The 14,080-nt window shown below is 47.5% G+C and overlaps 1 protein-coding gene across 15 annotated transcripts in view; it reads left to right on the top strand.

Annotated features, from left to right (window-relative positions):
- Positions 1 to 14,080, top strand: part of USP54 (ubiquitin specific peptidase 54) — a 239,391-nt gene that overhangs the window by 191,241 nt on the left and 34,070 nt on the right. For 14 of the 15 annotated variants that reach the window (XR_004646575.1, XM_034777055.1, XM_034777047.1 and 11 more), the window contains 3 exons: positions 2,979 to 3,110; positions 3,340 to 3,711; positions 12,659 to 12,890. Coding sequence is in view for 14 of the 15 variants with exons in the window: in XM_034777055.1 (XP_034632946.1) it covers positions 2,979 to 3,110; positions 3,340 to 3,711; positions 12,659 to 12,890 (736 nt within the window). In the remaining variant the exon portion in view is untranslated. Of the gene's footprint in view, positions 1 to 2,978; positions 3,111 to 3,339; positions 3,712 to 12,658; positions 12,895 to 14,080 lie in introns of those variants that run through there. The other variant, XM_034777054.1, reaches the window with a different exon arrangement.

Raw genomic sequence — 14,080 nt, 5'->3', positions numbered from 1 at the left:
GAAAGAGAGAGAGAGACAGAAGGGGAAATGTAGGGCAAAATTTGATAATGATGAAAAACCGAAACTTATATTGATCTTCGGAACAACAAGAATTCTAGTTAACCTAAGAGGCTGGGATATTATTTATATCCCAAAATGACACAGATGTAATTAGAGAGGCTTCTGCCCTGCAACACTTATAGTCAAAGTAGACAGAAGAGGTGAGGGGTGGGAGAGGGAACGAAAATACAGGAGCAGATGAAATTCAACATTTATATTATTAGTTTCATGATTTGTGTAGTGACTTTCTCCTTTTATTTCTTCTCCTGCTAATTCTATCCCATGTTTTTCCTCCAGTTCTTACCCCTCACTTACTGCCTAATTCAAACCTGCCTCCTCTCTCCTGATCTAGTCTTCAGCTATATTCAGTCCCTGCATATTAGCTAATCCCTACTTGGTCATCCCCCTTTGTCTTTTCCGTCCTCCTTCCTCCCTACTCAAGTCTTCCCCCAAAAAGTTAATCTCCCAGCCCCACGCAACAGCTCAGCCATCAAATGCTGACTCCAGTGGCTGTAAAGGAGCCACCCCATCACTCCTGTCAACTGCGCCTGCTATTGAATCAGTCTGTGAGAAAGCTGGATTCTTCATTAGTGGCCACTTCCCCCACTTCTCCACCCCAGAGTTCTATGGACCCTATCCCACATCGCCCTCCTGGGAAGGAAGACCATTGGGGCCATGTGCCCTCAAACACCTGGGTACATCAGGATGGGGATGGGTGGGGCTCACCGAATGGTTAAGCTAGCCCTCTGCCACTTCTGGCAGCCAATGCTATCAAGCGCAATAATGCGTGAATTCTAACTCCTCTGCTCAAACTCCTAAGATCACATTGTCTCAAGTGATCTGGTTTCATTCCCTTTTCTAATCCCATGCTCCCAGCCTTTGGGCTTTAAAGATACTTTCCATCGACATCACTGGGCTTTAAAGATACTTTCCATTGCCTATTAATCCATATGATTGCTTGAATGTGAGGCATCTAGTATTTAAAAATACTCTTCAAGGGGCAGATTTTGTATGTGTTCGTTGCATGCTTAGGAGAAATCCTGTTTTGGTAATTTAGTGAATTCAGCAAAATTAATTAAAGGTGCTAGATTGACAGCTCTGGAGATTGTGTGCACGCTGTACCTGGGCTGTGAATTTCAGATACTGCAAACTTTTCCCATCCTGCCTCACTAGTAGACTTTGTCCCTGGTCTGGAAGGACCGCGGTTAGGGGGACAAGGTAATTCAGGCTCCATGCTCATTTAGTACTTGGTGCCTCTGCTGAGACTGTGGCACATACTGTGACCTTGTCCAGTTTATGGATGGAAATATAGGAGAGTATTGGTAAAGCTGTCAACCTCCCAGTCCACAGTGGCTAATTGTGCATTTTAGGACTAGATAAATATTAAATATTCTTGCCATGTCTAAGAGCCCCAACTGTAGCAGCAGTGGTACTCTTTATATAGCTGCTGTGACAACATTGGAAATGCCCTAACCTACCATTGCTATCAGAATGGAAGAACTTTTTTTTGAAAGCTAGCTAAAGAAATTGTGCACTCTGAATGCAATATGGGCTCCTTTTATCACCATGGTAACTGCTACAAGATATCTTATATCCTTACAGACTGACAGAATAGCATTATGTGCCTGCTGGCATCCAAAGCTCATGTTGTGAAAGAATGCGTTCCCCCAAACCCACTTCATGGCATCTTTCCTGCTCAGGCACTTAAGTCCTAATTTACCTACCACTCCCTCCTTCGGATGCCTCTCTTGTTCTTTCCTTATTTTCCCCACTTCCATATATATTGCCTCTTTCTGAAGAGTACCTACTACAAAATCACACTCTTCCTTGGCTTCACGGACAAATTGAAACACAGGATGTTTCAATCTCATTAGCCTCCGTTTGGGTGGTTGCCCTTGCATGCATACTGTCACATCTTTATTTGTTGATGTAGCACCTCTACCTAAAAAGCAAATTCTCCTTTTGCTTTAATATATTTTTTGAATTTTGATATTATTTATTTTGAAAGATGAATTCAAAAAGCTAATTGTAATGGCAAGTTCTGCGACGTGGGTTCTCTGAAAAGGAATTGGATTGGGACCATCAGCTCCTCCCACAAAGGCCATTGAACAGTTGTCAGGGAATTGGAGTTTTCATTCACTACGCCTATGCCAGATTGAAGTTGATGGTGGAAAGGCTGGAAAGCCTTTGGATCTCCTTCCCAAACTCCATCTTTGTCCTGCTTGGGAGCAGTCCTGATTTGGAATGGGACTGCTCATGTTAGTAAAGTCACACAAATGCATGTGTTTACAGATTTGGGGTCTTACACTGTAGGAACCACAAAGCTGAGTGCTTACACACTTGTAACCATTATTGTTAATCTCACTTCAAGGGATTTCAAACTTAATTAGAAAAATTATTGTGGTCATTAGCTTGGTAATAAATTGGTGTGAGGATGAGGCACTCTTACCAAAGGGCAAATTCTTACAGGGAAAATCTGTGCTAAATTGTGAACAAATATTTTCTAACTCAATTGAACCAAAGAAAAGATTTGTGTGTAGTGCGCAAAAGAGAATTTGTGAGGAGAAGAAAATCAAACTAGCCATGTTTAAGAGCTGTGTGTGTTTGAATGCGAGAGCTGTTGGAGTGTTGCTATTGCAAGATAATGGTGTCCCTGGAGCATTGAGGCAAGGCACAATCAACTGCTTCCCATCTCTGTGGATGATCTCTCTCATTTAACACAGTCCCTGGAGTTGCTTTGTTGCTCTTTTGTGACTATTTTTAAAAACTTTTAGATACAAATTATTTAAAGCAAATGACTTTGCTTACTAGAAGCTGCCAGTTACCATTGGAGTGTCTGTGCAGCTCAGGAAGAGTGAGAAGGGCCTATTATTCTTAGAATGTTGAACAACCAATCCAAAGACTCTTGTCATCTAAACTGTGTTCTCTTATTCTTTAAGGACACTTAACTGACAGTGAATGTAATCAGAGGCATATTTCCAAAAAGAGCTCACTGACTGACCGCAAGAGGAGTTCTAGCCGGTCTCGGCGAAAAGGGGATGAGATACAGTCATCAGGATACCATAGTGAAGGCAAGGGTCATTGTTTTAATTACTTTGTCACTCTTTCTGTATGTGTTTTTGTGATTCTTTGTGTGTAAGTGCACCTCCCTTGCTGTGTGTCTCCCTGTCTCTGTGTTTTGGCCTGTCTTGCCTTTGCTGATTTCCCTTTGTATGGCTTCAGAAAGATGTTGTGAATAGTGCTACTAGTTTAAAATGAAGTTATTTTTGTTCCTCTTGCCTTCTCCTTTGTATACTGCAGGGGAAACACTGAAGGAGAAACAAGCCCCCAGAACTGCCCCTAAGCCATCCAGCAGCACCAGCAGACTTAGAGAGTTTAAAGAGACAGTCAGCAATATAATCCACAACCGACCAGCCCAGACCAACCAAGGCCCTCCTTGTGGAGGGAATGTAGTGGGTCAGTCAAAGATACGGCGCCCCAGGAACTTGCCTGTGCATTCTCGCGACTGGGAAATGGAGAGTACCAGCAGTGAATCCAAATCCAGTTCATCTAGCAAGTACCGTCCGACCTGGAGACCCAAAAGGGAGTCTCTGAACATAGACAGCATCTTCAGTAAAGACAAGAGGAACCATTGTGGCTACACGCAGCTCAGCCCCTTCTCTGAAGATGCAGGTGAGGGGGGAGAGAGATGTATGTTGTTGGGTTGTAACTGGAAAAATACAGTTAGGTGCAGAATTAATCATAACCATCAACTGCTGTATGGAAACTATGTAGTGGCAGTGCCAAACTTTGTCACACTCTTGAGCACACTCCCATCCTTTTCACAGTAGTTGCTTTGGTGATAGTGAAGCGTTCATATGAAGTTTGTGTATATGTATGCACTGTGCAGTGTATATATTATTTTGAGTGTTTGTTCTCCTGTCTTGTATTCTGTTAAATTCCATTCCCGTGGAAGCAAAGACACGGGACGCATCATTGTGTATACGGCTGAAACAGAGCCTGGACTGGGCTGCTGTTGGGCAACTAAGAATTTGTATTGCAGGATGTTCTTATGCATTGGTCTCAAACATGTGCCCCAGGGCTGGCCTGCTCCCTCTGACCGGTGTATATATTCTGCGCCCTCTGTCTTCCTCCTGCTAATCACAGCATATACTGCATGATGTCTTGGACTAGAGAATGAAAGAGTTCCCCTTGCTAGCTACCATTCTCTATTCTGAGTGCCTGTCATGAGCCCTAGCACCCAACGCGTGGTTTACCTGGACCTGCCTCTCACTGCACCTGTAGATGGAGGCCAAAGCCCAGCTCTGCACTGCTTTGGGTTGGGAAATCTCTGTTTGGAAGCAAGAGCTCCTGACATCCACGGCTTCTTCCCCTGCTCTGAGAATGCAACAAACATCCACGCAGCTTTATTGTCTTGTTCACATCCAGTTAGGGGAGAGAAATCCCCTAAACCTTACAAAGGGACTGGCGATCAGACACCTTCTGGTGCTGTTCCCCAGGGCCCATAAATGGCTGGAGCTGCTGAGTTCCATTCCATGGTTGAGAAATGAGTAGGAGAGAGGATGCGTGTTGATGGATGACCAAGGTATCGTTGGGGAAACCTGAGGGGGATGAGAGGAGAGAGAGATGGAGGAAATTGATGGGGAGAATCTAGAAGTTAAGGAGGATTGGAAGGGATGAAGCAATCATGGGAATGAGGAAGGAGAAAACTTGAGGAAGGAGGGAGAGACCATTACTCATGGAAAGGACAGAAAAGGGGCATGAGGGGAACCAATCAAAGGCAAATAGGAATGCACGTTAAAATCAGAAAGGGGATAACAATAAAATATGAAGAATTAGGAAAAGAAACATAATGAGTTATATTAAAAAATGTAATCAAAATCTGAATGCCAAAATTGTAAAATAGATTTCATATAATGTTTAATGTGCAGCTCCCTAGCTCCAAGCAAAAAGGCCCAAGGGTCAACGGCCAAGGGACTTGGGCCTACCCACCAGGCTACTCCGGAGCCACGTCCTCATGCCTCCCCGGTTGGGGCCCCCAGTCTCCTCAAAGGTCCGTCACCAACTCCTGGGAGTGGTATAGGACCCATGCCCCTGCCGGCACTGTCATCTGCCCAGGCTCCCCGGGGCAGAGAGAGCACAGGTCTCCACCTGTTCTGATGATGACTCTGGTGCTGCAGGACTCAGCTAAGGCTCCCCAGGAAGGCAAGCCAGCCACCAAGACCCCCTCAAGGAGCAGGCAGAACACTGCTGGTCACCAGAGAGGAGGTGATGTTCCTGTTCGCCACGCCGAGGATCCGAGACTCGAGGATCTGAGACCTGTCATTGGTCGCTCAGACTAGCGTCCAGTTTCCCTCAGTGTCACTCACCTGTATGGGGTCGATACTTCCCATACCATTCCCGGCACCAGTCATCCTCCCATCGGTTGTCTTCTCAATGTCAGTCCTGATCGTTGGTGCAGTTCCTTGTCCCGGCACCGGTCTCCCCATCACTGGTACCAATCTCCCCTGTACTGACACCAATCTCCCACCTCTGGTCAGTTGCTGGTAGCCACAACCAGTAAACAAACCCAGGGATTGACAGCCCTTCCCTGGTCACAGGAAGGTGATTCCTCTGGCATGGAGGGCCAGTTCAGCCCATTGCCTAGGCCCCACTGGTGGGATTGGGCACCGGAACCTGCACCGTTGTCTGCAGCACCGCAGTGGCAGCACGGCCAGTGGCCAGCGCAGTGGCTTTACAATATTGCAGCGTGTGGGACGTGATGAGAAAGAGCCCTTTGCGGCGCTCTTTGTTCACTGCATCGGAACTCCAGTTGGCAGCACCGACGGCAACAGGCTCAGTGCCGGGGGCCCATTCAGAGGTTGCAGTGGAAGAGCCTGTGCCCACCCCTAAGCCTCCCTCTCCAGCAGTAGTCCAATCTTCCTGGGACCTCCCAACCCTGGGACCTCTCCTGGTGGTCCAATCTTCCTCATCGGCTCTGGACGAGGCAGTCACAGGACCTTCAAGGGCTAACCTGCCGGACAATTTCAAGGAATATCAGGCATTACTTCTGTGTGTAGCCAAGAATTTGGGGCTGGAGGTGCAGGAAATGGCGGAGCAAGAGGACACTCTCTCCAATGTCCTCTCGGCCTCTACGCCCACCCGGATCGCCCTACCCATGCGTAAAGAGGTTCTTAAGATCTCCAAGGCCCTATGACAAACCCCCTCTTCCATTCCTCCCACCTCCAAAAGGGCCAAAAAAAAGTACTTTGTTCCAGCCAAAGGGTTTGAATATCTTTATATCCACCCACCCCCAGGCTTGTTGGTTGTGTCTGCAGCCAACGAGAGGGACAAGCATGGTCATACCTCCTCGACTCACAAGTACTGCCAGCTTACAATTTTGAGTGGCGAATCATCAAGCCCTGTTTGGCAGATATAATTTTAATCTCTGGGACGGTCTCAGAAAATTCCAGGAATCCCTCCTGCAGGGTTTGGTCCAGGAGTTCGGCACCCCGGTGGAGGAGGGCACTGCAGCGGCCAGATGCTCCCGACAAATGGCATGGGATGTGGTGGACTCAGAGGCTCGGATGGTCGTGTCGGCAGTGGTTATGCAGCACAGCTCCTGGCTCCAAACAGCGGGCTTCTCCGAGGAGATGCAAACCTTCATTCAGGATCTTCCTTTCCAAAGGGTTGGTCTCTTCTCCAAGCAGACAGATGCCAGGCTGCATGGGTTGAAGGACACTAGACCCACCCTTCGCTCGTTGGGCATGCACACACCGCAGTCTGCTCATAACCCCTTCCAGCCGCCCCCGCCCCCACCTGGCAGCCCCTTCAGGGCTCTGCTAGAAGAAGGGATACTAGTTTTAGCCATCAACACCCTTCTTCCTCCTGCTCATTTGCGCAACCTGGGCCCGCCAAATATGTAGGGGGCCAAAAGTGCTCATTTTGAGGGTGCACTCGAGAGCCATGCCTCAGTCAGCCACCTGGATCCTCCCCATCTCTTCCTCGACCATCTCCACCCTTACCATTTGACTTGATTGTGAGTAACCTCGGACCACTGGATCCTGGATATAATATCTTGGGGCTATACCTTGCAATGTACGGTTCCCCCCCATCCACCCACCCTCTTCCCCATTCCTCTCCAGGGACCCTTCTCACAAGCAACTCCTCATTCAGGAGGTCAAAAAGCTCCTGTGCCTGGTGGCTGTGGAGGAGGTTCCTCAGGACATGGAAAGAAAAGGATTCTACCCCCACTACTTCCTAATCCTGAAAGCAAAAGGGCGCCTAAGACCCATCCTGGACCTGTGTCGCCTCAACAAGTCAAGATCCACATCCTTTCATCCCTGGATTGGTGGCTGGATCCCAAGTCGGTGCTGCCAGGGGTTCCCCGTCGCTTACCCTGGTTTCAGACGTGTCGGATCTGGGCTGGGGAGCCCACTTGGGTGAGCTCAGCAACCAGGGCCATTGGTTTGAACATGACCTAGCCCTTCATATCAATGTCAGGGAGCTCAGAGCAGTTCGCCTGGTCTGCCAGGCTTTCTTGCCACACCTAAAAGGCAAGGTGGTGCAGGTCCTCACAGACAATACCACCATGATGTATTACATCAACAGGCAAAGTAGTGCCAGGTCTTCGGCCCTGTGTTGGGAGGCACTCATCTTCTGGGACTTTTGTGTGTGGCATGCCATTCATTTGGTAGCCACCCACCTGCCTGGAACCAAGAATGTCTTGGCAGATCGCCTCAGCAGGACCTTCTTGTCTTGCCGCAAATGGTCACTCCATCCAGAGGTGGTCAGCCTGATCTTCCACAGATGGGGGACTCCCCAGGTTGACCTGTTCACGTCCAGGCAGAACAGAAAGTGCCACGTATTCTGTTCTCTGCAGGGATGGGACAAAGGCTCCCTGTCAGACACCTTCTTGATTCCATGGTTGGGAACGCTAATGTACGTTAGATCCACAAGGTACCATAGATCCACAAGGTCCTGATGATAAAGGTGAAGCAAGACAGAAGGAACGTCATCCTCATAGCCGCAGCGTGGCCTCACCAACATTGGTTCAGCATGCTGATGAGTCTTTCGGCAGCCATCCTGCTGCAGCTACCTCATCGGCCAGACTTGCTGTCCCAGGATCATGGCAGTCTGTGGCATCTGAACCTGGAGGCTCTGCACTTGACAGCTTGGCTACTGCATGGTTAAGTCTGGATGAATGGGTATGCTCCGCTGGTGTCCAACAGGTCCTGCTGGGCAGCAGAAAACCTTCCACCAGGCTACTACTTGGCAAAGAGGAAGCTGTTAATGTGTTGGGCCTCAGATCGACACATTGGGGCAGAAGAGGCCCCGCTGCAGGACATCCTAGACTATCTGCTGCACGTTAAGCTTTAGGGCCTGTCGCTCTATTCAGTCAAGGTCCACCTGGCAGCCATTTCGATGTTTCACCCTCCGTTTCAAGGCAGGACAGTTTTCGCCCATCCTATGACAGTGCGGTTCTTGAAAGGTCTGGCACACCTCTACTCACGTGTCCGGGACCCGGTTCCCCCTTGGGACCTGAATCTTGTGCTGTAAAGGCTCTTGGGTCTTCCCTTCGAACCCTTAGTTTCCTGCTTGCTCCTGCTTCCCTCCTGGAAGGTTTCTTTCTTGGTCGCTGTAACTTCAGCCCACGGGTGTCCGAGATCAGGGTGCTTGCCTCAGAGCTGCCATATACGGTCTTCTACAAGGACAAGTCCAGTTGCACCTGCACCTGGCTTTCCTGCCCAATGTTGTTTCCCAGTTTCATACAGGTCAAAATGTTTATCTACCAGTCTTCTGTCCCAAGTCTCATGCGATGGGTGACAAATGCAGGCTGCATATCCTAGCCGTCAGATGTGCGCTGGCCTTCTACACAGATAGAACGAAGCTGTTCCGTAAGTCAACGCAGTTGTTCATTGCTGTCACAGACAGGATTAAGGGTTGCCCAGTGTCTGCCAAGAGAATATTGTCGTGGCTCACAGACTGCATCTGATACAGTTATGAGTTGACAAAGGTGCCACTGTTGGCGATCGTGATGGCTCACTGAACTAGGGTGCAGGCATAATCAGCAGCCTTCCTGGAACAGGTGCCAATCCAAGAAATCTGTCAGGCTGCTACCTGGTCGTCTGTTCACATGTTTGCATCTCATTATGCGCTTACACAGCAAGCTTGGGATGACGCTGGCTTTGGCAGAGCAGTGCTGCAAGCAGCAAGCCTATGAACTCCGAGCCCACCTCCACTGGTACTGCTTGTGAGTTATCTACAGGGGAATCGACATGAGCAAGCACTTGATGAAGAAAAAACGGCTATCTTGTGTAACTGTTGTTCTTCAAGATGTGTTGCTCATGTCCGTTCCATTACCTGCCGTCCTGCCCCTCTATCGGAGTTGTTGGCAAGAAGGAACTGAGAGGGAGTTGGGTCGGCGGCAGCTGATATACCTCCATATGGGAGCGCCACTCTAGAGGGCACCACAGCCGACCCTACGGAAACCGCTAAGGCAAAAATCTCAACAGTTACGAAAGGTAGGTAACCGGTTTTTGTTCCTAATAGTGTTCGCTTAGTTGTAGTTAGTTACCCTATTCCCTTGCCCTACTATAACTTTTTATTTCTTCATTTAAAAAAATTCTTGTTTCCTTTTTACCTTCCCCTGTCTCTCCGACAGGTACACAGCTGTAGCCTCAAACAGAGTTTATCCCTGTTTTTTCTTCTGAGAGACCAATTCTGTCAGGTATGCCCAGCTCACCTGGCTTTAAATACTATCTGACTTGCAGACAGTCCCTACCGGTCTCTGATAGCCGTACACGGTTTGTTCACTGCCTCAACGAGACACACATTACTCAAAAGTGCCCACACTGCAGAAAGCTGACAGCTAGGGAAAGAAAAGCCAGGGATCTCCAACTGAAGCGCCTCATGATGGAGAAATCCCTCAGGCCAGCCTCAAACCCTGAATCCCAGAAACCGCCTGGCCAACAGTCGCCAGCAGCAGCCGCTGACAGAGGTTCTGCTCCAACAATGGCTGCCAAGGAGCCTGTTCCAAGAAAAGCTACCAAAAAGCGGTCGCAGACATCCCCACACTGAGAATCGCCCAAAAGAAAGCGATTTCCAATGGAAAAATCTGCCCAGGTACCGAAGGCACCGAGTGTTCCAGGCCATGTGGCACTGGGACGTCCAGCACCGAGAGTTCCCAAAGAGCTAAAGACCCTATGTGGGCAAGCTCAAATGTAGATTTACACAGTGAAGTGAAACCGTCCAGCTCGGTACCCATGGACCCAAAGAAAACATCTGCACTGAGCAGTACAGTGGTGCCACCTGCAATATATATGCCATACAGCTCTAAATCCTCAGCACCAGCAGCTTCAATTCATACTCCTGGCTCGTTCACAATGCCGTCTCTGGCACTGAGCGACACGGTTCTGCAGCAGTTCATGAGGCATGTGGACCTGACTGTGGCCTCAATGCCTGAATCTCCTTTACTCGTTACCGAGGGTACCTCAGCCAGATCAGAACCAAGCCAGTTGACTCTTCCCTGCATATCAGCCCCGTCTATCTCCAGTGATGAGGAAGAAGAGGATGATGCAGTAATATACACTCCTTGCCACTCATCACCAACCACCTGCAGATATGCGAGGATGGTATAGTCACTCATGGGCACCGTCCCCCATACCATTCCCACTGAACTGGTCATACTGGGATCCATAGGCAATGTATAGGGCCCAACACCGCAGATCCCTTAGCCTGCCCAGGTCCAGAGCAGCACGATCCCCTTCACCAACTGTCCCAGCTCCCTCAGAAACACAAGAGGAAGAGACTGAGGAACATATGAGGACATAGCTGAACATGACACTTTGCCACCTACTCACTTCTCATCATCATCAACGGACGAAACCATAATGCCACCACCTTTCACTATGGGGAATGGTTTCAAATCCTTTCAGGACCTCTTCAAAAGGGTAGCTGAATCCCCAGACATTTCATTAGAACAGCTACCAGAAGCTCAACATAAACTCATGGACTTATTCCAGGCATCCCCAGCAGCGTAGATAGCCCTGCCAATTAATGATGCAATCATGTAGCCTGCAAAAATATTCTGGCAGACACCTGCTACAGCACCACCCTCATTTAAGAGGTTTGACAAAAAATATTATGTGCCAGCAAAAGGGGATGAGTTTCTATTTACACACCCTGCACCAAACTCCTTAGTGGTGGAGGCGGTCGACGAAAGGGGGAAACACCAGTCCCAAATGATCCCATACGATAAGGATTGGAAAAGGCTGGACCTTTTTGGATGGAAAGCCTATTCCTCAGCTATACTTTAGTTCCGCATAGCCAATAATGCGCCCTACTGGCTAAATATACACACAATCTGTTCTCCAAAATGTCAGAATGTATTGAAAATTTACCTGATGACAAAAAAGAATAGTACAAGGCGAGCAATTCCAAAGGGTGTCTCATTGCCAGGATGACCCTACAGGCCTCCCTTGATTCTGCATGCATGGCAGCATGATCCATCGTGATATCTGTGGTCATGCGCCGTGCATCCTGGCTCCACCTCTCTGGGTTCCCAAGGGAGGTCCAGGCAACGATCGAGGACTTACCCTTTGAGGGTCAGAAACTATTTGCAGACAACACCGATGTGTCATTACGCACCCTAAAAGACTCAAGAGCAGCCTTAAAAACCCTGGGCATCTAAGTATCTGCAAACAAAAAGAAACAGAGTAGCTTTTACACTCAGAGATTCAGGTCAACGCCATACTCTCAACCCCACAGACAGCACAACCAATGGCTTAAACAAAGACAGAACAGACGTCGGTAGAACCAAAATCAGCCTTAGACGTCTCAACAATCCACCTCCAGTTGGTCCCCACCCTGTAGCAGTGCATGGTGGTATTCTGTCCTAAGTGCAGGTCTCTGCACTTGTCCTTGTTGAACCTCATTAGATTTCTTTTGGCCCAATCCTCTAATTTGAAGTAGAGGAGGAGGTTGCGCACTTGGTGCAGTAGCTGAGGTTCTTCGAGTTTCACGTAGATTCTCTGGAGTAGAGAGGGAACAGGGATGATTGGCTGCACACTGCTATGTAACCGCTTGGAGCGCTGTGAGACGGCTACGGCACGTGCGCAGCCCAACTAGGTACTGCTACCACAAATCTTGAATTACAAGCGCAGGGCGTCAAGACACCTAAAGTGGAGCACCCACAGGGATAATCATCTTGAAGAACCTCAATTACTGCACAAGGTGAGTAACCTTCTCTTTCCCTTCCTCTAGTAAAATATATCCCTCTTTCTGGCTTTTACTATATTCACCCTAACAGGGATGAGTTGAACTCCTGGCTCATAGATTTTGTTCTCCTTTGGATGAAGCAGGTTCCACTAAATGGCAGGTATTTAAAAAGAAATTAGTTTGGGGAGAATCCACATGAGACTAAAGCTTCATTTCCCTTGCTCCTCTGGAAATTACTTTGTTTTTAGAGATGCTATAAAGATATTGTCTAGGCTTCTTGAAATTGTCTGGACAATTTGATCCCTGAACACAGAAGCAGCACATTTGGTTTAAACGTGGTTAAGAATTCAGAATACTAGCAGGTAACTTGATGGAATTAAACCTGACTCTTCTGCCATCCCATATTCTTTTCTCTTGACAGCCAAGGAATTTGCAGAGGATGAGTTGAAGGAACCAGCAACTCAAGGAACAAGGCCAAACCAACTAAACATCAGGTATAAGCCCTGGGGTCGAGGTCGGGGCACCCAGCACCTGATGGATCAGCCTCCTCGTCTGATCCAAAGGATGGAATCTGGCTATGAGAGCAGTGAACGCAACAGCAACAGCCCAGTCAGTCTGGACATGCCCTTGTCTGAGAGCTCAAGCACACACAGGTAGATTTTAATAAAGTGCACTCTTGGACTTTTGCTTCTCTTATGGCCCTGTACACTAGGACCTCTGAGAACTAAACTGTTTTATAACTTAAGTATTGACCTTCAATCCCAGCCTGCAGTTCTTGTAGACTGCGATGCAGGTAGATTATTGGAAATAGGAAGCTGGGTATATTGTGCCATGGCAGTCTTCCCTTTTTGGATGGTCATTAATTCGTACGGTTCATGATTGAGAGGAACAATTTCAGGAGGGTGTCTCAACCAACTACAGGGGGGAAGATGGATGTAAATACAGAGCTCTGTCCTTAGGCTCTGTCAAAAACTGAAGTTGCAGGATGCTGGCATCAAGGAGACAGTTTGTTTTAAATTTTGAAGATGGCTGTCACTGTGCTTTCCATGTTAAGAGTTAATCTGCTCTGTTATCTTTGTCTCAGTTAAATTACTGTCTGACAGTGAGAATCCCTGTGTCAGGCTCTGATCTGGAGCATTTGTACTGTTAATGGACTGACATGAGACCATGTCTGCTTGAGGACTTCATTGGGGCCTCCTGAGTGGTTTAGAATAAAGAGCATGCATAAATAATAGGGCTGTCAATTAATCGCAGTTAACTCACGCGATTAACTAAAAAAAAAATTAATTGTGATTAAAAAAAAATAATCGTGATTAATTACTCTGTTAAACAATAGAATACCAATTGAAATGTATTAAATATTTTTGGATGTTTTTCTACATTTTCAAATGTATCGATTTCAGTTACATCATAGTATACAAAGTGTACAGCAAATATTTGCACTGTAAACATGATAAACAAAATAAATAATATTTTTCAATTCACCTCATACAAGTATTGTCATGCAATCTCTTTATCATGAAAGTGCAACTTATAAATGTAGATTTTTTTTTGTTACATAACTGCACTCAAAAACAAAACAATGTAAAACTTTAGAGCCTACAAGTCCACTCAGTCCTACTTATTCAGCTAATCGCTCAGACAAAGAAGTTTGTTTACATTTACGGGAGGCAATACTGCCCGCTTCTTATTTACAATGTCACCTGACAGTGAGAACAGGCGTTCACATGACACTGTTGTAGCTGGCGTTGCAAGATATTTATGTGCCTGATGCACTAAAGATTCATATGCCTCTTCATGCTTCGGCCATTGTTCCAGAGGACATGCTTCCATGCTGATGATG

Source organism: Trachemys scripta, chromosome 7 (assembly GCF_013100865.1).
Source record: "Trachemys scripta elegans isolate TJP31775 chromosome 7, CAS_Tse_1.0, whole genome shotgun sequence".
NCBI lineage: Eukaryota > Metazoa > Chordata > Testudines > Emydidae > Trachemys > Trachemys scripta.
This window is presented reverse-complemented; position numbering and strand designations above follow the sequence as displayed.